Here is a 26099-nt window from a genome sequence, read left to right on the forward strand (position 1 = left end):
TAGTAAAAAAAAAAAAGACAGATTCTCTGTCATAAATCCAAAAATCACGGCTATGTATATGATACATTAACAAAATGGAAAAAGTAAGGAATATGGTGATAATAAAACACCAAAGAAAAGTTTTCCTGCTGAATTCAGTTAGCAATCAAACAGACTTTATTCTGCAAGTTTTTAATTTTCAGCCCAATGCATATGATAACATATGAAAAAAACATATTTGCAGGGAATAAAAACTTAAAATATTAAAAGCCAATATCAATAAATATTTACTTCCAAATAAAATAAATGTACAGAATAGCAACTGCTCTAACTCATGTTAGCATCAGTTGAAAGTCTAGAAATATAAGCCAAAATACCCTTCCCTGTAAATCACTAAAAACACCAAGAAAGGAACACAAAGATACATCATAGATGAATATCACACAAGTTGAACTGATCAGGAGCACAACATTACAAACTTTACCATACATGTTTATACATACAGTATAAAAAAGGGGAGTTGCGTGAGGAGATTACGAGTGTATGCTAACCCAATTGAATGAAATAAGAGAAACAAATGAATTTAGTAAATTGTGAACTTGTTTGATTCCAGCAGACTGTCATGAATTCAGAAGACCATAGCATGTTTACTTAGAGCATCAAAAGTCTGCTGATAGCAAAACATATAATTAATAGACTGCAAGCTGCTGAGTTACATGTAAGCTAAACAGATATTTAACTTATATATAATTGTATTTGGAGAGCCAGAGCCGATTCATCATCCAGTAATGCTACTCGAAGTTTTGCACCAAACAGAGACTGTGTGTGTGGTTTTTGAAAAGCTGGATTTGGCACTTGTACCTGTATTGGTTATTTATTCCAGAAGTCACCCAATGCTAGCTTTTAGGCATTATATTGTTAAATTTAGTAGGCATGAATTTAACAATAAAAATTCAGTTAATACTGTTAAATTTGTAATTGAAAAAAATAACATATTTGCAGTATTGGAAACCAGAAGCCATACCAAATTATTGGAAAACTTCCAACTAAATTTGAAGAGGTGGCAGGTAGGCAATGAACTAAATCCTGCAACTATTGGTGATTTGATTCACCAAGTGATTTGGATACTCACTGAAAATAAATGCAGCATAACCTGTTTCATAACATGAGTGTATGATGCTTTTTGGTAGCAATATTAGTTTTTCCATTACAGCTACATAAATAAATGATGCTTTTTGCACTATTTGTATGTTAGATCCATATGGAAATTAATAAAATGGTCTCTGAAGGTTTTCATGACTTCCTGATGAAGATTATAAACAGCATTTGAGACCTGCGTCATTACAAACCAGAGAGCAAACAGTAGAGCTGTATTCTTTGATATTAGAAGGATGTATACCAGCATCCTTCTAATTGTATGCAACAGTTATTGACCAGTTTTATGTTTCTAGAAATGGCCTCCGTAGCCAAGTGGGCAGGAGGGGGAGTGCAGTAGCACACGCTCTTTGAGTAGACCAGGGTTCAAGCCCCTGACCGCTGAATACGGTCGATCTGCCAACCCACACTGGACCAGCACGGCAGATTATGGTCCATTTCCCTCAACATGAATTGTTGAGGAGGCTTCCATCCTGCAGTGGGTTGATAATAGCTGCACTTTACTTTTACTTTACTTTTTATGTTTCTGTGCTAAAGATTTAGAGAATGTATTGGATGCTTCAGTGTTATGACAATGTGTCCTTCCACTGCTCTAATGTAATTTTTGACTTTCATTAATATGGGGTGTATTTTGAAAAGGACCATCAAAATTTGGATGTACATCAAAACAAATGTAAAAATAATTGTGATCATTCTTTTCTGAGCAGTCTTCATATGTCAACTGAAAGGCAAACTAGTTAACAGTATAATTCTCACATTATACTCCACAATTACATCAATTTCACAACTTGTCCATCTCAACCTGTTGTCAGTCATATGGAGGTCATTTTTTACCCCACTTACTTTTTCTTTTTTGGCTCTGACTCCATTTCTAAAACCATTCTCTTCTTTCTCTGGAATAACTCACAATGCCTTCCAGGGTAATTTTTTTGCCAGTTTCTCTATAAAAAATAAGGATGCCACTCAGAGTAACCACCTCTCCAGGCTTTGAATTTTAGAGAAAAAATAAAATTTCCATTCTGTTTTGAGGCAAGGTGATATTGTATACAGCAATACACCGCACAGCACTGATAATTGGTACCAAAACTGTTCCATGTTATGTGAAACCGTGCTGATTGAGGTATAATTATAATGGGTTTTAATTGAATGTGTACCAGAGAAACAGTCTATAAACAAATTATAATAAATCTATAAACAATTCAGTGTTTTCCTCAGAAAACTTTGCTAGTGGAGTGGCATTACGAAGTAGCTGGGTGGGAAAGTGTAATACTTTGCAATATAATAAAATTTTGTTATTTATAAATGTGACTTAAGTGATTCATAACAAAAATTAATTGCGGCATAATTTAACATTATATGCTCCTGTCACATTGATCTTGATTGCATAGCATGTTTGAATTAATATTGATCGAGATCAGTGAGCAGTACCATGAGAATCGCTTAAATTTTAGTCAGGCAGTGCACACATTCAATAGGTCCTGCAATTTGCACTCATTAGCAATTAAAAGGATTTGAAATAAAAAATATTGCAAAAATTTTATTAATGAAAAGGTAACGTTATGAGAGATGAAAAAAAAGCTTTATTGTTTTATTTAGGTATTTCAATAATGAAGTTGTCTCTTCCTTTTCTCAGCGTACAAGTCTTTGTAGCATTGAATCCCATCTTGTAAAATTTACCGTATCTTGATGCTACATTCCACATTCGGATCTCAATTCATAATCGCCTTGCAGGCCATGTCAATCCCCCGCAAAACATTCTCCAATTCTTCTGTTGAAAATTCTTTTGGTGGCACTTCAGTATTGTTTTCCTCTTCATATACAGTTTGCTCCTCTATTTCAAGGACAGTTGCATGTGAGTCATGCAGTCATGTATATTGGCAGTGTCCAAAGTTTCAAATCCCAAGTCTTTTCCGATCTTCACAATGACTTTAGCAGTTGTCTGAACTTGCAATTCAAAACCAGTGAAATCATTTGCCAAATGGGAAAAAACATACTGCCAAACAGAACACATTGTTGGCAGTGATTTCTAGCCAAGATGCAGATATATTTTCAATTGTATTTATTAAAGGGGTAAAAAATAAATTGTGAAATGAAAAGTTTGAAAAGCTATCACGTCATCTTGTCAGGATACAATTAAGCAGTGCTTTTTTTGTAAAAAAATATGTGCCAGTTCTTTCTTTGCTATCAGGAAATGAAAATTAAAAGGATATATAAAGTACTCATAAAATTTTTTTTCCTGATATTACTTTAGTAGTAATGTTTTTGGAATAAGAACAACAAATTAAGTATATTAACACAGTTCATTAAGCATAAATTTATTATTTAAATATATAAAAAAATAAGTAAAGTGTGTAAAAAAAATAAGTAAGGTGTGTAAAAAAAATAAGTAATAAGTAAAAATAATTTCATAATAAAATTTTTGTAGAATATTCCAAATTTTTATTAAGTTCTCATCTGACACTATGCCTACTTCTTTTTTTGTTTGTGTCTGTTGCGGAATGATGTTTTCAAAGCAGCCACGAATCAACATATTTGCTGGATCGAAGCGTGTCAGTGGTGGGTCTACAATTTTAAGAAATAGTAGTGAAGAAACTGTTTTTGTCATCATCGTAGCTCTGGTTGGGCTGACGATCAGATTCATTTGTGAAAAAATCCTCATTCATATTCACTTGATGAATCCACAAATTGTATCTCTTTCATTTAACTGTAACCTAATTGACAATTTTCTGACTTCATTTTCACCAAATTGCCAACATTTCATGTTTAGAAGGTTTAATACCTTCATTGTCCTCATTTTCCTTCTCTTGTCATCGATATTGTCACTGGTTCTTTGAACTAGTTGTTAAATTTGAATTTTTTTTTTTTTTGTTAAAAACGTTTTAACCGGTGTTATTTGGAAAAAAGCGTTACGTTACCTAGAAATCGTCATGATGCGCATGTGCTATAGTTGTTGCGTGCAGTGATGCAACAAGTACAATGCATGCGCCCAAGAAAACTCAATTGTAAGCAACAAGTGCAGTAACTCAACAAGTTGCAGTGACACAATAAGTACAATTGAGTTTGTTTGTTTGTTATTTGGTTTTTAGGAGCATTAGCAACTAAGGCCATATTGCTCCAGGGATATGTGGTGGTCATTACCTGACCTTTCCGTATCTGGTGGTCACGGGCTCGAACCCGGGTCTAATAAAGAAGCGTGTGCTACGCACTGCTACTCCTGCCCACCTGGCTAATGAGGCACGTACAATTGAGCAGCAACACAATAAGTAATATTGAGCGGCGACACACTACGTTATATCAGCATAGTGATTAATACACATGTGACTGCCAAAATCTACAGCCCAGAGTTCAAAGAAATATCGTGAAAGAAAGAAAGAAAGGAAAGTTGGATAGATATGTGAATCTAGATGAAATTCAACAAGTGTTTTGTTATGCCTGGGAGTTCTCAAACTGCACCCAAAAAAACTTGAGCTGAAATAATGAATGGAAGAAAAGGAAATTAGAAATTCAAACTATTCCGAATCATAATGAAATTCAACCACAGAGTTCTACTATACCTGATACGTATCAGGAATCTATAACTCCAGCAGAATGAATGAAGGAATATTGTGCATGAAAAAAAGCGAAATTATAAATGGCTAATAATGAGATTCCTGATTATATCCCTATAGTGTCTACAGGAGCTGACAGTGAGTTTGAAAAATTAGTGCACAAAAACCCATTTGGATTTAGTTGTAACATTTGTGATCGTTTATGGTTTCAATTAGATTTGAAACCATTTCCAACAACTTCATATGAATTACTTCAAAATGAATTTCATCTACAAGAAGTGAGTACTTTCATGATGTGTAATTTATGTCATACTTCATTAAAAGAAGGACGGATACCAATTATGGTCACGTCAAATGGATTTATATATCCAACATATCCTACTCATTTGCCTCCACTGGATTTTGTAACAGTGTTTGATATCACCATGATTACCCTTTATGCAAATTTGTCATTTACGTTATGAACATGGACAATATGGGATCATTGGACAAGTAATAAATGTACCAGTTAACATAAATACGATGGTTGATCAATTACCTAGAGAATTAGATGATGATTATGCCATTAATGTACATATAAAACAAAGACTCATACATAAATCATATCTACAAGGACATGTGCAGAAGAAAATGGTGAAAATATGGTTAAGGTATTTGATAAATTCACATTTGTATAAATTCTACAGCATAACAGTGAGTAACGATTTCTTGGGGACAAATGATGATAGTGAACAGGAACATTCAGATGAAATTGTGGAAAATGTTCGCAACGATGATGAACTATTGTTAATTCAACAACAAACATTATTATGGTCTGAAGATAAATATTTATGTATAGTACCGGGTCAGAAATCATCTCCAACAAGTTACATATTTGATATACATGCAGAACTTTCTTTTTCAGCTTTTTTTTGGGACTTGCACGAAAATTTAAAAATGGATTGAAAATTTACTCCCTTTAATGACAGCATCGAGTGAAATTTGTACACCTGATCGCCATGGAGTAACTCCCTAACATTTGCTATATATGGCATGAAAATTATGTGAATGCACTGCAGAAAATTTGTAAATTGCATTTAAATCAGTAGGAATAACAGCTAACATTACTCATTCTATATTGGGAATCGAAAGAATTTATAAACAAGTCATTAGAGTCTAACTTGGCATTTCTAAAATCAATTCACAATTCAGCATATTATTGGAGTCAACGTAAACGAGATGTGTTTGCCATGATTCATAATTAGGAAAACCTACAATGTTCTTGTCATTGAGTGCGTGTGAACCAACATGCCCATATTACTATGTATGTTATACAAATTCAAATATAAACAAGAAATTACAACTAACAAAGTTATGGATCTGCCTTATGTGAAAGAGCTACATTAATAAACAAAGACCCCGTGACATGTGCCATATACTTTAATAAAATTGTTGAGAGTATACTCAAAATTTTAAAATCGAAAACCTATAGTCGTGTTGTGAATTTCTTTAAACACATTAAATTTCAACATCGAGGAAGTCCACATACACATATACTATTATGGATGAACAATGCACCCTCTTCACCATTAGAAGAAAAAGAAGGTAGGATGGAAGAAGCAATCCAAATGATAGATGCATTATGTTCTATAGAGAAAATTTCAGATTATTCAAATTTACAGCAGCATAAACATACTTTTACCATGAGAATGCGAATGTCGATTTGAAGCTCCTTTTTGGCCAATGTTGCAAACTCGTATATTGATACTGATGGTCACAGATGACAATCAAAGATTAGCTTATCACAAAAAATATCGTAAAATGCATGACTCATTAGAATTGGATAATCATGTTAATTTCAAAGAATTCCTTAAATCAAATCAATGCCAATCAGAAGAAGAACATCTAAATATTTTGAGGGCTAGTATCAAACGACCACATGTATTTCTTAAATGCAAGATAGAAGAGAAATTTATGAATAATTACAATCCTTGGATTTTAGGAGTGCTCAAGTCTAATTTGGATTTACAATTTATCATAGAATATTCATGTGCAGCATATGTAGTTGAATATGTGAATAAAACTAACAGAGGAATAAGCAACCTGCAAAGGAAAATTATAGAGCTACAAGAAGAATATCCTGATAGGGATATAACTGATCTAACACGAGCATTAAGTGTAGATGTATTGAATTCTGCGGAGATGAGTTCACAAGAGGCAGCTTGGTATTTATTATGATACCCACTGTTGGCCAATGTCTGTGTCTTCAAGAGCGATTGAATACATGCCAACGGTATGGCCACATGAGTGTCAGAAATTACGTAAATCAAAAGCTGAATTGGAAGAACAAGTTGATAGTGAGTCTTTAGATATAGGGAAAGATAGTATTTTTGATAAATATGAAAAACAGGGTGAAACATTAAAAGATATCTCTTGCACAATTTACTGCTCATTATCGAAAAGAAAATGGAGGAAGAGCGAAAAGACAATTTCCTAAAATAATTCGGTATTGGAATTATAATACAACATGTCTTCGTGAACTTATACGCGAAATGGTAACTTTACACGCAATTTTAGTTTCATAATGAGTTCCGGCAGTAAAGATGTTTTTAACTGCTGCCACTGTGACATTATCGGTGACACTATCAGTCTCAGAATAGAGCAGCAGCAACTCATTATGTACCTGGTATATAATTACATAATTTTTTTTTTTTTTTTTGAAACTGTCCAAAATGTCGGTGTCTTTCGGATATATTCAGGTACTGTGTCAATGTAAACAGAGAAGGAAAATTCATGGGAAAATGTGGATATGGGAAAAAAAAACTCACTTCTGCAAAACAACAGATGATCATTTGTCAGCGTAAAAGAAAATCCTGTCTCTTAATTCTCGAACAGGGCGCTTACAGTTGACTCACAGTGGTGTCCAACCTACGGCCCGCCCGGAAAGTGAACTAAAACAGCATTTTAAATTTTGTTAATTATCAAAAAAATTTTCTCATTAAATGTTTTGTTCAGTAAATGTAATTGTGTATGTACTTAATAAAATTTCCAAATATTTTCAATTTTTCTTTTACATGTAACAAGATATGGAAAAAGGAACGCAATTTTTCTCGAATCACTCAGTGCGTCCCGCAAAACAAATCTAACTTTGAATTTTTTTGAATATGGCCCCTGTATGGGGAAAATTGTATTTATATTTTGTATTTGTTTTTGTATGGGCGGCTCCTAGAACAAAAGTTAATCTCTGCCTCTTTTCTCTGTTCAGAGAAAGTGTGTCGTGTAATAAAAAAAAAAAATTTGCAACTGGTTGAACTAGAATAGGGGAAAAGGAAGTAGAGAGAGAGAAAAAAAGTTTTAATCCCACACAGAAGAAAATGATAGGAAAGAAATTTTGTCTGTGAGCTTGTTCTGTAGAGTAGTGATGTGTATTGGCCTTTTGGCTACCTGGAAGCAGTGATCACTTGGACTTCTGTTTCCAGGTACTCATCCCTAGCCAGGGGAAGACACGGCCTCCTCTACTAACTGTTTGCCCTCCTCCCTGGGGAACAAGTTTTCCAGGCAGGAAAAGAAAACTAGAGTAAGGTTAAGAGGGGGAAGGACGAAAGAGGATGGGGGACTCCCCTGGTCCAGGGAGCCCCAGTCAAGGATAAATTGCTAGGGGTAAAAAAACAAAAAAACAAAAAAAAAAAAAAAAACAAGAGTGGGTGAGAGGTTAGCCTGACATGGGAGAAAAGGTTGGACAGCACTGCAGTAGAAGGTTGAGAAAAGCCCACTGGCAGCATTGGAATAACCCTTGATCTCACTGTTGGCCAGCATGACTTCTCCATATGTGGGACAGGTGGTCAGATAGGTGTCACGAGTACCCCTCAGTTATAGAATGATAATCCGGTTAGCTCTCTTAATTCATGCAGCAGCACTAATTGCATAAAGGCCAGAAATGTGAACAGTGCATACTGAGTTAAGTCTGTCCTAACCCGTTCTTTATATGAAAATTTTCTTCGCTCAACGGAAACTATTTCAAATGTAACTTCCAACGGAAATTCAAAAAAATTTGCTATAAAAGGAGTTAGCATTTAGCATTGTTCGTTAAACAGAGGTCCAACTGAGTAATTTAGAATTCTAAAAATGGTTATAAAGTTTTATATAGAAAATATCTTCAATAACAGACAGTGAAATATGCAAATTTAGTTAAATAACATTAAACTTATTTGAATAGCAGGTAAACATGTTAAAAAAAATTACTTAAATTACAAATTTTTAAGTGTATTGCATCCAAATGTCACACATCACTGTTAATAAAGGTGCTGGTACACCGTACTGTTGCGTACCATCCCAAAAAAAGCACTAGAATTAAGAATACTGAACACTTGCATGTTGCCACTGACTGCCTGAGGGGAGCTACTGGCACATGTGCATGTGAAACAATAGATTTGGCACTGCAGCATATATATGTACTTGTACCTAGGCTACGACAATGCAGCATATATGCAGAGTATGTGTCTAGGGCCCTAGGCTATTGAGTGAGTTTTAATATGTACAGTAAATTTTCGACTTGATTGACAACCGTGTTATAGTGAAACCCGTGCTGTTTGAAGCTGTGCTAAGCGAGGTATTACTGTATGTATTTTTAGAATGTATATAACTTACAAAACTATTTAATACTGGTATCATGTACCACAAACATTTTAAACCAGAGAACAGAAACATTTCCCACTACAGCATATGAGCTTTTTTAAATATATTTATTTTAAGGTAATGAGATCAACCTGTCACAATTTTTTACATATATCTCTATTTTAAATAGAATATGCCAGCTGTAGATTTATAATTTTTTATTATAAAATATACATTTAGGTAAGTAATTACATAAAAATTTGAAGTAAACTTATAAACAAAAATCAGGAAAATAATGATATTTCTGTAGTGATTCTCTATAAAATTATACTTTTATTTCCATGTACATGATTGACCATTGCAAACCCCTGTTTTGAACTGTGGCAGTGATTAAGGTCCCAAACTGGAAATTAGTTATTAAAAGGAAAAAATTTCCAACATTAATACTAAATTAGTCAGAGTTGTAATTTTTTGCTGAAAGCAGTCTGATTAGTGCCTGTTAAAAACTTAAAGTCCTTTATTGAAGTAAACAAATTTCACGTCACCATTTTTTAGAGCAGCATACTTTTCTGGTTCCCAGTTCTTCATAGTTTCTGTCTTTAAAGAACTGAAAGATAATTTTCCTATCTTTTATAAACTGTATTAATCACAAAAATTAGCTGTTCTGAGTATGTATAGTAATTGTCATATCAGAGCATAACTGAATTTAATTTTGTCAGTTTATATATTATTACTATTACACTTATTTGTTTTTATAAATTTAACTACACTGAAGGAAATATATTAAAATATATTGTAGTCAAACCTTAAAAGCCTTTTCAGATATTTAATCATTACAACATTGCAGTAAATATGAAATAACTAGAAAAACAGTTCTTAACTGCCAGGCACCAATAGCACTCCATTTTTAGTTGGAAGATATGCCAAACTCCTAAGCAATTAAAAAAGGATTTGAATTGAGTAGCACTTTCCAAACCAGTGGCAAGTGACAAACTTACTACCCTATGGATAACAAAAGAATGGGGAGGGGATTTCATCCATTTGAAAGATCTAAGGTCAAGAGTTGTGACTTTTTCTAATTATAGAACTTCTGAGTTACTGAAGAAGTAGTGATAACTTTCTTTGCTTTCCTCAAGAAATTTTAAATGAAGATCTGTTCACAGCAAGCACCTCATTTTCTGTATTTTAAAACTGAAGTGTATGCTTTTTGATAAGGATAATCTCTGAATGTATATAACTTACAAAAAAAATATTTTGTTATTTTTTGAAAAAATGAAAACACATTCATATTCTGCATTACTCTTGAGGATGGACAAAATAACTCTGGATATTCTACACTTTCAAAATTCCATCCCTCACTCAAATCCTGGCTAACTAGCCCATCACACTACACAGATTCTATGAAGTGCAAACCAAAAATTTCCAGACTGGCTGCTTGGAGTGCTAACCATGTAGTATAGTAGTGAGCTGTTAGATACTGCTGAACTACTAATTTATTGAATTAGTTTGGTGACTTTTGTGCCAATTGAACATTGTGCTTTTGTAGTTTCATAACAGTGTTTCCTTTAAGTGTGTCTTGCAAATTTTTGTCGTTAAGTAAGATGGCAGATGTTAAGAAACAGCACAATTTGCATCAAATTTTGTAATAAACTTGTAAAAACATTTTCAGAGACTTACAAAATGCTTAAACAAGATTTGTTGATGATGCTATGTGTAGAACAAACTTTGATGGCTTTCACATTTTCAAGGTGGTAAAATTTCAGTTGACGATTCTGAGCACTGAGGTCATCCATTGTCAAGTCAGGCTTATGAAAATGCAGAAAACATGCATACAATTTTCTATGAGGGCAGACAATATGCTTAACAATATTGGTGATATTCTAGGCCTATCATATGGTACCAATGCATTGAACTGAAAATTTAAACATGAAGCAGATTGCTGCAAAATTTGTGACAAAACAGAAACAGAACTTGCTTTCTGTGTGTAGGGACCTGTAAGCATAGCCAGGAAAGGACAGAAAACTTCCTTTCAAGGTCATAATGTGGGTTTATTGTTACAACTCATAAACAAAGCAGCAGTTTTCCCAGTGAAAGAGTTCATCATCTCCATGTCCAAAAAAGGTAATGCACATCAGGTCAAACATCAAGAGTAAGCTCAGTTTTTTTTTGGACAGTGAGGAAATTATTCATTAGGAGTTCCTTCCACCAGGTCAAACTGTAAATCATCAGTTATACATCAGGGTCCGTATAGGCAAATTGAGTTGAGAGGGCAGAGAGAATGTTATGTGCTGTTGTATAAGCCTGTTTTCAGATGATAGATGTATTGCAGAAAGGTAATTTTATTGCTGAATAGCTAGCAATAAAATGTTTCTGAATTTTAAAATTTATTATTAATTATAATGCCAATTCCAAAAATTTACATAAATAGGGCTTACCATTTTTGAGGATAAAGGGCACAGGAAACTGGAACCATAAATGTAAGGCTAAAAAAGCAGAAGAGATTTAACAAATTAACCATTTAAAATAACTCTGTCTTTCCAACATCAATAAGTTTTTGTCTGTTAATCTGTTTTGACAAATAAAAGATTTATATATATATATCCTAAAAAGCAAGAAATTAATATTTAGCTAGTATAACTTTATAATTAAAAAAATACTGTGAAATCAGCTCATCATTTTCATTAGAAATAACATATTTATTTGTTAAAATATTTTTTTTTTAACTTTTAGGACATTTCAAAAGAGTGGTTTTCAAACATATATATATTTATTTTTTTTATCATTTCAAATTTTGTTAATTTAAATACTAATAGAAGGATAATTAAAAAAAAACACAATCAAGAACCTTCTAAATAAAAATATCTTTCAAACAATACTCATATCATCACTAGTCATTATCTTAAGAGAGAGCTGCAGATAAAAAAATTTGGACCTCCAGATGACAAACAAATCACCACTACTATGAATGAAATTAAAAAGATAGTAAAAACTTGACAGGAATAAAGGCAGACCAGGGGTGAACATTTGCATACATGTAAAGAAAAATTAAAAATGAAGCAAACTTGTATTACATACAGTAACATCCTCATTTCAGAACACTACATGTTCCTGAAGAGTAGTTTGCAAACTAAAAGTTTATAAATTGGGAGTTATTTTCCTCGCATATAATGGGAGGATGACAAAATTAAATTTTTGTGTCATTGTTTCATTGCACTATTACTGATGAATTTGTTATTTAATCTGTTTCAAAACAGGTGCTTGGGTGTTTCAAAAGCAGGGGCAAATTACCACAATGGATAAAGGAATAGTTAAGTGGTAGGATACAGGAAGTAGTTAGAAATGACCACTGCTTTTTTTACTGTTTTTAATATTTATTAATGATATTTATGTAAGTATTTCCAGTTTTTTGTAGAAGTTTGCCTGATGTACAAGGGTGGGAATAGTGGTTAATAACAATAATAAGAGCATGATACTTCAACAAGATACAAGACCTTGCATTTTTCATTGACAGGTCTTACATCTGGATAGCAGTAATCCTAGAGTACCACTGTGTAGCACTAAAGCAGTGCTACACAGTGACTGACTGATAGTAACTATACTAGCTGATAGTAACTATAAGATGACTGATAGTAACTATACTAGCTGAGAGTTCTCTGAGCAGTGTGGACAGGCAGCTAGGATAGCTCATTCGGATTTTATCAATAACATAGAACTTTACTACTGGATACAAAGAGGTGACTATTCCATTCCTCTATATAAAACAATGGAAGGAGTACAGAGGATGACAAGATTGGTTAAAGGGGTATTTTTATCAATAGATACTTGGGTTACAGTATAACATGTTGACACCAGATGTAGTACAGAACCTTTTCTGACATGTGGTGCCCCTGGCAGTTGATGTGGCAATTGTTTCATTTAATGTTTTTTTAATTGAGAATCATAAGTTAATGTAATTAATGAGAATGATAGTTGTAGTAATGTAATCAATGAGATGTGTGTGTTCTCGTTTATATTTGTGCTTGTTGTTTATTTGATCTTTATTTTATTTTAAAATTCTTGTGCTGTGATGTCTTTCAACAGAGATCCAAGGGAAACTAGTTTGTTTTTCGCTTGAATCTCTCTTGGATTAATCTTTACCTATGGGTAAAGATTATATTTGGGTGACACTCAAGTCAAGTGGACCTGATTTCAGCGAAGTCCAGATGGTCTGTGACAGCCAAATCCTCTGCTTGCACCTTCACGATGGTGGGACTGTTAGTAATACTGGGTATAACTCCATGCGCAAGCACACTGTGGGTGACCACCCAGGTGTGAACCAACATAAGCAGGGATTGAAGTGTGGCGCCCACACCACACAGAGGAATGCTGCCCCTCTGTGTTACCAGGCAATACTAGGCAGTAGATGACTCTCATCAACCGGTGCAATACCATCATTTTTCTTATTGGAGGCTTGAAGTGGTGGAGTCCATGTTTAGTCTCCAGAGCTAAATTCCGGTCAACCCGTCCCCATCTCTTCCACCATGCAGTAAGATTGATGTCTTTTGAGGTTATGATGAACATCGTGGCAAGATCCAAACTTCCTTACATTTTGAGGGTACAGCTCTAAAATAGTGTTTGCAGGCCAGCCGCTAGTTAGTACACTGGACCGAACATATTGGTAAATCCCTAGGAGGCTTCCAGATCAGCTAGTGTATAATCTTGCTACCTCTACTCTGCCAGATAGTGACTGGAGGGAGTCCGTATAGTGTGTATGCGGGGGGGGGCATTGTCGAGGCCACATTATGTCAAGGATCTGGGTATATTCTTACCATGTGTATGCCATATCCACAAATTTCACTGCTTCATATAGCATGTTCCCCTCACTTTTATTCACTATTGAATACACCATCAGTGATGTCCATTTCCACTTACAGTCTGCCAAATCCTTGTACTTTTTTCTGACAGATTCTCAGTTGTCGGTTGATTCAACCACTGCTCATCTCAGATGCCCAATTTTCACTGTATGATTTCTTTTGCCTCAAAGGTGCATATGTCCATTCTGATATTCCCTGTCAGAAACTTGGTAATTTGGAATCTCCACTTTTTGATCTTCTCTGTCTTAAAATCTCTCTACCTCATTTTTTTCAAATCCATCTGTTGTCTCTACCATTCTCCCAACTTCTCTAATCACTTAGAACTCTTTGAATTCCTCTCTTTGACTTTCTCCAGTTGAACTTTCCTAACAGTGAGGTAATTTTCCTTGGTGATTTTAATGTTCACAACTCCAGCTGGCTTCTGTTTTCTAGTCACACAAATCCAACTGGTTGAGAGTCCGAGGGTTACTAATGCTGCAATTACTAATGACCTCGCACAGATTGTTCATTTACCTACCAGAATACCGGACAATCCTAACCATACTGCCAACACGCTTGACATTTTTCTCACAAACAACCCTTCTAAAGTACACGGTCGAAGTGAGTGATCCTTTAGGCACCTCAGATCACAACTTGGTGATTGTCTCTTCAATTCTTCTTCTCCAATGGAGCCTTTATTTCATGGCTATTCCCAACCTCGTGTTGTTTGGCATTACAAGAAGGCAAAATGGGATGACATGCAAGAGTGGAAATTTCTAAGAGTGGAAATTGGTCAGATTACTGTTTCAAAACTTCTGATGTCAACGTTTGCTCAGATCGTGTCAGTGAAATTATTCTTGTAGGAATGGAATCCTTTATTCCACAGTCCACCTTAAAATCTTGCCCTTTAACTAAACCTTGGTTTTCCAATAAATGTGCTAAGGCTGTTCAATATTAGAATGTTGCATATCACAATTCGCTTGTATTCAAATTTCCAGCTGCACTTTTTTCTGCCTACACCAAAGCTCGCAACAATAGTAAAGCAGTTATTAATCGGTCCAAACTTGATTTTTAACAGACTAAGAGTAGAAAACTTGCTTCTTGCCCTAATGGTAGCCGAGCATTCTGGTCTCTTGCCAAAGCTATTGGCCGCAACATTTGCCCATTTCTGCTCACACCTCTGTCAAAACCAGATGGTTCTACTGTCACTTCAGCCAAGGATAAAGCTGACCTGCTAGCATCCAATTTTTCTTCCAACTCATATATTAACGATCTTGGTAAAATACCTCCTATCATTCCCAACATGCTCCATTCAATGCCTCCTGTGAGCTTCCGTTGGAAGGATGTCAGAAGAATTTTGAAGAATCTTGATTCTAAGAAAGCTCTGGGTAATGATGGTATTTCTCCACTTGTTCTCAAAACCTGCCATCCTGAACTTGCTCCTGTTCTTTGCCACCTTTTTTCACTTTCTTATTCCAAAGGTGTTTTTCCTTCTGCTTGGAAATTTGCTCATATCCAGCCAGTTCCTAAAAAGGGTGACAAATCCCTCCCATCTAATTATCGTACCATTGCAATTACTTCTACTCTTTCTAAGGTAATGGAGAAATCAATTAACTGCCAACTCTTAAACTATCTAGAAACCTTCCGTCTGATCAATGATTGCCCAGTATGGATTCCGCCAATCTTGATCCACTGGTGATATTCTGGCTTATGTTATCCATTTATGTATAAATTCAATGGAAAAGTTCGGTGAAATACAACCAGTTGCTCTTGGCATCTCAAAGGCTTTCGATCGTGTTTAGCATAAAGGTCTTCTAAACAAGCTTCCATCTTATGGTTTGTCAACTGTTTTTTGTAATTGGTTACCCAGTATTCTTTCTGACTGCTCACTGAGGGTGATGGTAGATGGCTCTTTGTCTTCTGACTTCTCCACTAATGCTGGTGTTCCTGAAGATTCAGTTCTTTCTCCCACTCTTTTCCTCTTGTATATTAATGACCTTTTCCATTGACCGGAAATGCTATCCACAGTTTTGCTGATGATAGCACATTGCATTCCACTTTCCAGTTTTGAGAAACCTCACCCTGCTCAATCAGCTTCAACTTCTCGAATATCCACTACCAATTCTTTAAATGCCGATTTACAGGTAATTCTCCAGTTGGACAAAGACAACTTAGTTGATTTCAATCCTTAAACTTGGTTTTCTCTTTTGCTCTCAGCATTACTTTTCTTCCAAATAGCTGTTCACTCTGTACAAATTGCAAATCTGCCCTATCTGGGGCGGTGCCCCCAAAACCTCTCTCAGACTTCTAGATTTCATTCAGAAGAGGGCAATTAGGTTAATTAATGACATCTCTAACAGAGTCTCTCTCTCCACTCTCTGTCTCATAAACGTTCTGTTTCTGCTGCATGCCTTTTCTACAGATACTTCCACGGGCACTGTTCTCCTAAATTGGCTTCTATAATTCCCACTCTCTCTTTCAAAACAGTCTGAACACGTGCAGCCAACATCCGTTTACTGTCTCACTTCAAACTCGCAGAACCAACTTTTCATCTTCCTCGTTTATTCATTCAACTGCTGTTTTCTGGAACAACCTTCCTTCATACGTATTTCCTGAAAATTACAATCTATAGAAGTCCAAGTCTAATGTCAGCAAATCGTCTTCTCTACCTCCAACCCATGCATGGTACTAAGTATTATAGGTTCTAATTACTCTCGTGTTTGGGGTTTTCATAAAAAAAAAAAAAAAAAACCAACAAATTAACACCTTGTTCCATTCCATGTTTTTCACTCAAGAACTGAGAATTGCAAGTTAATGTTAATGATTTAATTCTACTCCTAGAACTGAACTATCTATAAGTTACTAAATGTTTACATCAAACATTAAACTAAAACTGAGGAACAGAATGAAAAAAAAAAAAAAGAGAAAACAAATCCTAGTTCCATCCACTGCCACTCTAAATCAGCTGGTTTCATTACTATATAGTTCATATACTTGTACTTTCACTTCTGTGAACTATATCTTTATGGGAATGGCACTCCCTATTCCTCACTGGGGTTACCTACAACTTGAGCTGATTTAACCCCCTCCCCAATCACTCATAACTGCACTCAGTTTCCTGTAAGGAACTACTGTGCATCATTTGCATGCAGCAACTGTGATAATTCTGTTGAACATGAATGTACATATTGTACATACCTTGAATAATATCCAAGGAAAGTAATATATATGGTCATATTCATATATATTACTTTCCTTGGATATTATTCATATTTAAGTATCTTCTTAAATAAAAACTTGGCCACAAACTTTCATTCAGAAAGTATTACAAAAACATCTAAACACACGAATTTTATCAACCTCTTTAATAAGAAACTGAACTCTTGCAAGTATAGCACTGTACTATATTATATTAAATGAGTTAAAATCACAGATAGAAAAGATATCTTGCAAACAAAAAAAAACTAGCAAAAACAAAAAAAAAATCTAAATATGTAATGTTCAAAATTAATCAGGTGTTTGACAGATTAATTCTGAACATTTTATATTTACTTACATATTCATATATTAATAAATGTATAAATGTACTTGGATAATCACTCTTCTACTCTATTCTCATATTATTTTGATAACTTTCAATTATAAACTAACACCTGATAAACAATAAATATTCCTATTTTTGGTTCTTTTCATCCTCAGATAAAAAATTTGAGTGAATAATAATATAGGGTTAAAAGCATGATAAAGTACTTACAAGCAGCCTACAATAAGAACCTGTAAAGGTGCATGAAGAAATTTAATTCTCTGCATCCATGAGTATCTTTCAAGTTTTTCCATAATAATTGGACAGAGAACTAAGAAAAATAATAATACATTAACTGATAGAAGAAGCAAAAATTATTAGATTTAAATTCATTCTATTTGTTTCACAGTAGTATAGAAATTATAAAGTATGAAAAAAAAAAAAAAAAAGAATTCTCTTCATTCATGAACATTTCTCAGATTTTTTCCATAATAGTATAAAAGTTATCAGAAATGATTCCTAAACCTCTCTAAGCTCATGTAAAAAAGTTATTGTCTATTCTACACTTTTTTTTTGTTTCTGTTTCTGAGGAAGCAGAAACATGGCAAAATATGTAATCCTAAACTCCTTTGCTACATTTTAAAATCGTTTAAAAATTTTAAAAAACTGTTTTTAAAATAGATGGCTTTAAAATGTTTATTCACCAAACATGAATAAACATAAAAGTGCAAAAATTATACACATAAATCAAGGTAAGTACTCTTCAACAGAACAGCACAAGCATGCTAGTAAATCTTACTATACAATATTTAACATTCAAAACTGAAAAAGATTACATAATTCTGTAGCTGAAAAAGTAAAGGAAAGGAAAGGCTTTATTTATTTATTATTATTATTTTTTTGACAAAAAAAAATAAAGCCCTGAAAATATAAATGATATTAACACATGTGAAAAGGCCTAAATAACTGATTAATGCTACTTTACAAAAATAAACATTGAACATAGAAATTAAAAGATAGAATTTTATTTTATTAAAAAAATTTAATATAAATTCAACTTACAGTCAGAACAGCTGACTGCTTGTATGTTGAATGAAATTAAATAAAAAGAGGTGTAGGTATTAAAAACTTGTTAAAATTAAATTGCATAAAGAAAAGTGCACCTTACTCAATGCAACATTAATAAAGGTTTTCACCACATTTGTTTGATAGTGATTTTATATGGTGAGTAAGGTGCACTTTCCTCTATGCGATTTAATTTTAACAATGTCAGTTCAGTAGCGATTTTATATGGTAAAAACCCTTATGACAAGCATTAAGTAAGGTGCACTTTCCTCTATTCAATTTAATTTTAACAAATAATGATTACACCTCTTTTTAATTAATTTCATTCATTGACATACAAGCAGTCAGGAGGTAGGCTCTTGAAATAATTTAGATATTCCAATTCTTTTTGTTAAGATAATTACAACTAACGCTTTCTATCACATGAGAATTTTGCTGCAAACTGCAACAGAATTATGTTTGTGAGGCACTACTGCCACATGCAATCTGCTGTAATTAAACACTTTTCCAAATATTTTTTTGTAAATTAAAGATGACCAAAAAAGCAAATATCTTATAAATTTTTCAAAAAAATTTATAAGATGTTTGCTTTGTTTATATATTCTAAAATTACTTTACTTGTTATTTTGTTTATTTACACACTATTGGTTTTTGAAAATTTTTGCATGCTGAGACTTTAAAAAAAAAAAACACCAAAAAGCATAAATAACATTAACATAAGTAAAAAGGCCAAAATGACTGATTAATACTAATTACAAAAACAAAATTAAAAGATAAAACTGTATTAAAAGAAATCTAAGCATTGTCAAGTATTTAAGTTTTGTTTCTTTAATTAAAATTTTAAAAAAAATTTACAGATTTACATGTAAAGAATGGCAAAATTTGTTTTCCATTTTTTTTTTTTTTAATTTATTTTGAAAATTGAAGATAATAAAAACAGCATTTTGTGCTACTGATAAATTTTTCATATAAGTCAGTTTACCAATTAAGATTAAATTTAGGTTCACCACTGCATGCTTTGTAAATATCTTGTTATTTTTCATATTAAATATATTATTTATTGTTTTTATAATAAAAAATGAGTCATCTTTTCTTGTTACACAGAAATCATCATCACCACAATAATCATTATATGATAATTTAAATGATTTTTTATGGTACCTAACAGCCAGAACGCAATTACAATTTCATCTCTCCCTGTTCGTAGTTCATAGATATGAACTAGAGGGGAAAAAATTCCTTTTTCCTATCAGTCTCTTGCCTTCCCTTCAATTATAACTGCATTCCCTAAAAAACTCTACCGCTTTAGCTCATGTCAAATCCAGTTTTTATTTCTTTTCCTTATAACTTCATCATACTTCTGTTGGATCTTACCCTTCTCAGTATTTCCTAATTTCTAACCTAATCTGTCCTTTTCACCCTCCCCCAAACCTTATCCACACCCATTTCAAAAACTCAATTCTTCTAATTTTCCTTCGTGCCCACATCTCAACTCTATAAAGTATGGTGCTCCATATAAAACACTTAACTAACCTCTCTTCCTTAACTCAATATCTGTTTCCCTTTCTCAAATGCTAATCATTAAGAAAATTAAAAGAAATTCATTACATCTCAAATTTTCACACAGATTGCCTGAGAAATTTGATTAGCTTTGAATTGGCAAGGGAAGTAATATTCAAAGGAGAGTTATACACAAACTTTATAACCATCATTTCAGAAAATTGTTTTAAATTTCAATAAATCTAAATAAAATAATTAGATTATTAAAATAGTTAAAACAGTATTAATTACTTTCGATTTATGAAATATAAATGTTTTATATAAATAATACTCTGAACCTAACTTACTCATGCCAGGAGCTGCCATAGTGATTCGAGAGATAACGACTTGAGTAATGCCCTTAGCTGCAGCTATCTAATTGATAAAACTGCTCAGTAAATATAATAACACATTTATTCTAATAGTTGTTCAGACAAAATAAAGTATTTATGGACAGTTATTAAAATAAGTATCCTTCTATTATTCTCATTCTATTAATTTTATAGAAGAATTAGTCATAAAACATAAGTGTAATAAGCAGAAAAAGGTCAGCACATGATTATTCTAATCCAAGGTAGTAATAAAGTAAAAAATGAAAAATTATCAATAACTGAAAATGTATGAACTGGTTAAACAGGTTTGGAATAAGAACTGTTTAAATAAGGTTTGGAATAAGAACTGTTTAAATAGGGTTTGAAATAAAAACTGGTTAAATACGAGGGCTGTTCCAAAAAATATGTGGACTGAGATCACTACTTTGAGTTTGAGTCACTTGGGAGGTTGGTATGGGTCTCCTTTTCAAAATAGCATCCTTCACATTCTATACACCTTTTACAGTGGTTCACTAGCTTCCGAAACACATGCTGCAGCCCATTTCCTGAAAGGCATTGCAGGATAGCGGATATGGCAGATTTAACTTCTTCATTTGTGTTAAATTTTTTTCCCTCTCAACTCTTTTTTGAGGCTCGGGAAAGCCCAGAAATTTCATGGTGCGAGGTTTGGGCTGTATGGAGGGTGGTCTAGTGGTTGACCACCAATTTTTGCTATAGCTTGCAATGCTGGTTGTGCAACACGTGGCCTAGAATTATCTTGAAGAAGAAACCATTCTTGTTTAAGCAGTTCCGGTCTTTTTTTGTGAACTGGTCCTTTGAGGTGAACTCGCAACGCATTAACACAATATTCTCCATTTACAGTTTGTTTCTCAGGAACTCAGTGCTGCTATTATAGGGCTAGAAGGTGGGCATCAAAAACAACATAAATTTTTTTTGATAAACCAAAACCTCAAAATTTTTTTGGAGGCAGTGAATCATGGTGTTTCCATATGCTTGACTGCTGTTTGGACTCAGGATCAAAATGTTTAATCCAGGACTCATCACACATGATTATTTTATTCAAAAAGTCAGGCTCTTCTTCCATCTTGTCAATAAATGCTTGACAAAGTTCAACGGAGCATTCTTTTTGTTCTGCAGTAAGATCACGCAGTACCCATCTTGCACAAACACAACATGTTAAGGTGCATCTTTACAATTCTGTGACATCTTGCTACACTAACATTCAACTGAACTGCCAGATCACAAATTGTAAATGTCTATTTTCGGCTTCCTCAATGTTTTCATCATTCACTGAGGTTGACAGACGCCCGCTTCTCTGTTAATCTCGTATGCTTTTTTTTCCATCCTTAAAATGCTACCACCATACGAATACAGCTGTTCTGCCCAAGGCTTCCTCACAATATTCTTCTTGAATCATCCCAAAAGTATTCTGACCACTTTTGCCTAACTTTACACAAAATTCAATTGCGATTCTTTGTCTAATAATTAACGAAATACCTTCCTCATCTCCCATTATAAAACACACTTGACATAAACTGTTATAACAAACACAAAAATGAATGCTATGTGATAGGCTTGCGCAAACTAGCTAAGAAAAGTGGGGGAATATTCCTAGACCGCAAACTTGTCACTCGTTTCCATAGCAACGAAGCAGTGTTGCCAGTCCACGTATTTTCGGGAGCAGGCTTCATACATTTGGAATGAAATTTGATTAAATCGGTTTTAAAAAGAAAAAACTGCTATTTAAAACCTTTTAATGCCTTTGAAAATGTCTACATATCATAAATAAATAGTCCATGGATTTAATGGCAAGCAGAATCAATACTATTTTTGATGCTATCAAAACAGTGTTAGGTAGGTCAGTAAACTGCTAGTTTAAGGAGGAATCCTGAGTAGCTTTGAACTGTCAAGGGAACTAATATGGTATGTACTAATAGTTGAAAGGCAGTCATAAGCAGAAGCAAAATTGATTCTTGCAGCATTTCTATTGGGACATGCACAGTAAGGTGTATAAGATTACAAAGTATGATGGGGGTTTTCATAGGACAAGCAAATATATAAAAATGGGCACACACATATATACTTGCTTGTACATTAATGCTAGGATCATAACAAATAAATTTCACAAATTAAAAGTACTGAATAAGTCATTAAAAGTAGACATTACAGGGATACCACTCAGATATAGGATTGTAGAATTTGTACTCTGTATCCTTTACATGTACAGAAAAAACCGACAAGAAGCACACAGAATCTAAGGCAATGCAACCAGTTGATGTGAGTTGTGAATGAAATGCTGAGCCAGTTTAGTAAGACATAAACACTAAGGAAAACAAAAATAAGAGTAGGAATACGAGGTGTGACAATAACGTTTCGAGAATAATTCATTTAAAAATTTTATTTTGAAAATTATACAGATGTGAGGCCATCGCCTTCAAAGTAGTCCCCTTCAGACTGTACACACGCATTCCAGCATAGGATCCATTGATTGTAACATTTCTAGTACTCACTTTCTGGTATCTCTTTTAATAGTGTTACATTACTCTGAATTTCAGAAACTTACTGAAAATGCATTCCTTTCGTGTGACTCCTTTTAGTTAAGGAAATAAAAAGTCACAAGGAGACAAATCAGGTGAATACGGAGGGTGCTGCAACATTGTGACTGATTTTGAAGTTAAAAAAAAACTCTTTCACTACAATGGTGGAATGTGCAGTAGCATTGTCATGATGCAAAATCCACAACAATGCAATTTCAGGTCGAACCCAGTTGACTCGCTTGCACAGCCTTTCCAAAACTAGAACGTAAAATTGTCAATTGACAGTTTTATTAGGTGGAACAAACTTTTTGTGAACGATTCCTTTTCAATCAAAAAAGCAAATTAACATGGTTTTCACTTTTGACTTTGACATTCTTGCCTTTTTGGGTCTTGGCTAGGAAGCTCCCTTCCGTTGTTGACTTTGCCTTTTTGTTTCGGGGTCGTAAGCAAATACCTAGCTTTCATCCCCTGTAATCACATGAGAAAGCAAATCTGGAACATCTTCAATGCTTTCCAACATCTCCTGAGAATGTTGCAACCGAATTTCTTTCTGCTCATGAGAGAGGTTTTTCGGTCCCAGCTTTGCATACACTTTCCTCATCAACAAATTTTCAATCAAAATTAATCTACCACTTTCCCGATTAATTTTTAGTTTTTCGGCAATCATTCTTGTTGTTAACCGCCTATCACTTCGAACAAGATCATGCACACGAACAATGTGCGTGATCGAGGGAGGTAGAGTTGTGAAAGAAGCCATGAATGCTCAGCATCCTCGACAGATTCGCATCCTTCTCGAAACCGTTTTGCCCAATTGAAAATGTGTAGTTTCAACATGGTATCATTTCCATAAACTCTGGTCAAATTTTAATAAAGATCCGTTGACGATTTGCCACTTTTCATCAAAAATTTTATCAAAACTCTTTCCTCTAAATTGCATTTCATTTTTCACGTAACACAGAACTGAAACACATCTTTACATGAACCAACTTGTACAATGACTGAAACTACTGATAACGTTTATCCTTTGCATGCAGGTAGGGGGGGGGGGGGGGTTCAGGCTACACAGAGGGAGGATGTAACGGTTTACAGTGTGGCCACTTTGACGGAAACAAAATTATTCTGGAAACTTTGTCACACCTTTTTGGTCTTTGTTATAGACCAAATGACTTTGATGAGTATAATGAAAATTTATACAGACAAATAGATATAAAATAATAAGAGGAGTTTACCTCAATATAGTACGTAGAACACTTCCGTATGAAGTATCATAACTCTTCAGAAATTAAAACGAAAAAATCGAAAACTTACAGAGTAAATATAATTAAAAACCAATTTAACACAATTAAAATCAATTTAACATAATTAAAAATCAATTTAACGCAATTAAAAATATTAAAAAGAATCTAACGAAAATATTAAAAACGATTTTCCTTCCCGAAGCTGACCGTATGTCGTGATCACAGGAATGAAAATTACCGAATAGGGTTGAACATGAGACTTAAATAGTGATTATTTGTCTTTGCACTTGCGCATAAAGGTCCACGCATCAGAGATCAAATATGGCCGACGAACATTAACAGAATTCTCGTGTAATTTAATTTCTACGGTTTCTGCAATTAATAGTTGCGTATAATTACGTTGGACATTAGGTATTTTGGCCTCATTAAATAAAAAATTATGTTTTTCGTTAATGGCATGAAAGGCTAATGAACGAGATGTGCTGCTAAATGAGAAGCACGAACTGAGGCTTCATGTTGATTTACACGAATATTCAGAGAAAAACGCGTCGAACCTTGGCAAGACGAGTCGCAATCACTGCAAGAAATGTTGTATACCAGGTCATTAATTTGTGTTGCGAACGTGGAAAGAACCAAGCGATTGTTCAGTATAGTGTGTGATTTCCGTATTGGCCTGGCCACAATTTTAAATTCGGTATCTTTAAAGAATCTATTAAGTGGTTTGTGCCACTGTTCAACATATGGGACAGAAATAAAGTATTTTTTGATATTACTATTGTTAGTTGGTGTAGTATTTTGTATCCTATCCTTAGCCTGTACCCTAATTCGGTTTATTGTGGCAAGGAGGGATAACCCCTGTTTAAGAACCTGCTAGTCAATATTTGTATTTCAGAGCCCAAAGCAGATCCGTCATTGAATATTTATAGGCATTTAGAAATTGATTAAAGATAATCGATCTTTTGTATGTGAACGGGTGATAGCTATTATAATGTAGAAGCATACCGGTGTTTGTAGGTTTTCGATAGATGCTAAATTGGATTTTATTCGAGTCCCAAGTAAGCGTGAAATTTAGAAAGTTTAATGACTTTGTATCCATATCCTCCCTTTCCAATGTAAATTTGAGTCTAGAATGAATATTATTAAACAAATGTAAAATGTCTTGGATAGTACTACTATCAGTAATAACTAGAACATCGTCTAAATACCTCCCATTGTATGTGATACAGGGTCGAAAAGGTGTCAAACGTATATGCTCAATCATTGAGAGATAGATCTCTGACAGTAAGCCACTCAGGCTCAAACCCATTGGTAATCCAAAAATTTGTTTGTATACCTTGTCTCGAAAGGTGATGTAGTTAGCCTCAACTAACAGTTTAATTAAGTGAAATAGGTAGCTTTGTATAATTAATCGGTGTCGAGTCTTTATTTAACATATTCCAAATAATATCTAATGTGTATTCAACGTTTACATTCGTATATAATGAGGTAACATCTAGTGAGAATAAATTGTCATTGTCGCCGAGTCTACAGTCTTTAAGATTATTAAATAATGTATCGTAGTTCTTAATCCCAAATTGTATTACCTGTCTAAAGGGTTGTATAATGTTATATACATGTGTGGCTAAGGATGAAAATGCCGAGTTCCTGTAGGAAACAATAGGTCAAATAGGAAATCCAGTCTTGTGTAATTTTACCTGACCGAAAAGTGCAGGAATATTGTATGTTCTGGACTTCAATTCCTTCAACTGAACCATAGTA

The 26099-nt window shown here is 33.8% G+C and overlaps 1 protein-coding gene across 2 annotated transcripts in view; it reads right to left on the reverse strand.

Annotated features, from left to right (window-relative positions):
• Nucleotides 1-1998: 1998 nt before the first annotated feature.
• The window catches only part of Sfxn2 (sideroflexin 2), a 78603-nt gene continuing 54502 nt past the window's right edge, over nucleotides 1999-26099 (reverse strand). The window contains exons 7-11 of one of the 2 annotated variants that reach the window (XM_090385492.1): nucleotides 20543-20609; nucleotides 17862-17961; nucleotides 11711-11758; nucleotides 9841-9882; nucleotides 1999-2075 (exon numbers count right to left, since the gene is read on the reverse strand). In XM_090385492.1, the coding sequence (XP_090241618.1) occupies nucleotides 2006-2075; nucleotides 9841-9882; nucleotides 11711-11758; nucleotides 17862-17961; nucleotides 20543-20609 (327 nt within the window). In that variant the 3' untranslated portion in view covers nucleotides 1999-2005. Of the gene's footprint in view, nucleotides 2076-9624; nucleotides 9883-11710; nucleotides 11759-17861; nucleotides 17962-20542; nucleotides 20610-26099 lie in introns of those variants that run through there. The other variant, XM_090385493.1, reaches the window with a different exon arrangement.

This window comes from Mastigoproctus giganteus, chromosome 11, assembly GCF_048544385.1.
Source record: "Mastigoproctus giganteus isolate SK-2022 chromosome 11, ASM4854438v1, whole genome shotgun sequence".
Classification (NCBI taxonomy): Eukaryota; Metazoa; Arthropoda; class Arachnida; order Uropygi; family Thelyphonidae; genus Mastigoproctus; species Mastigoproctus giganteus.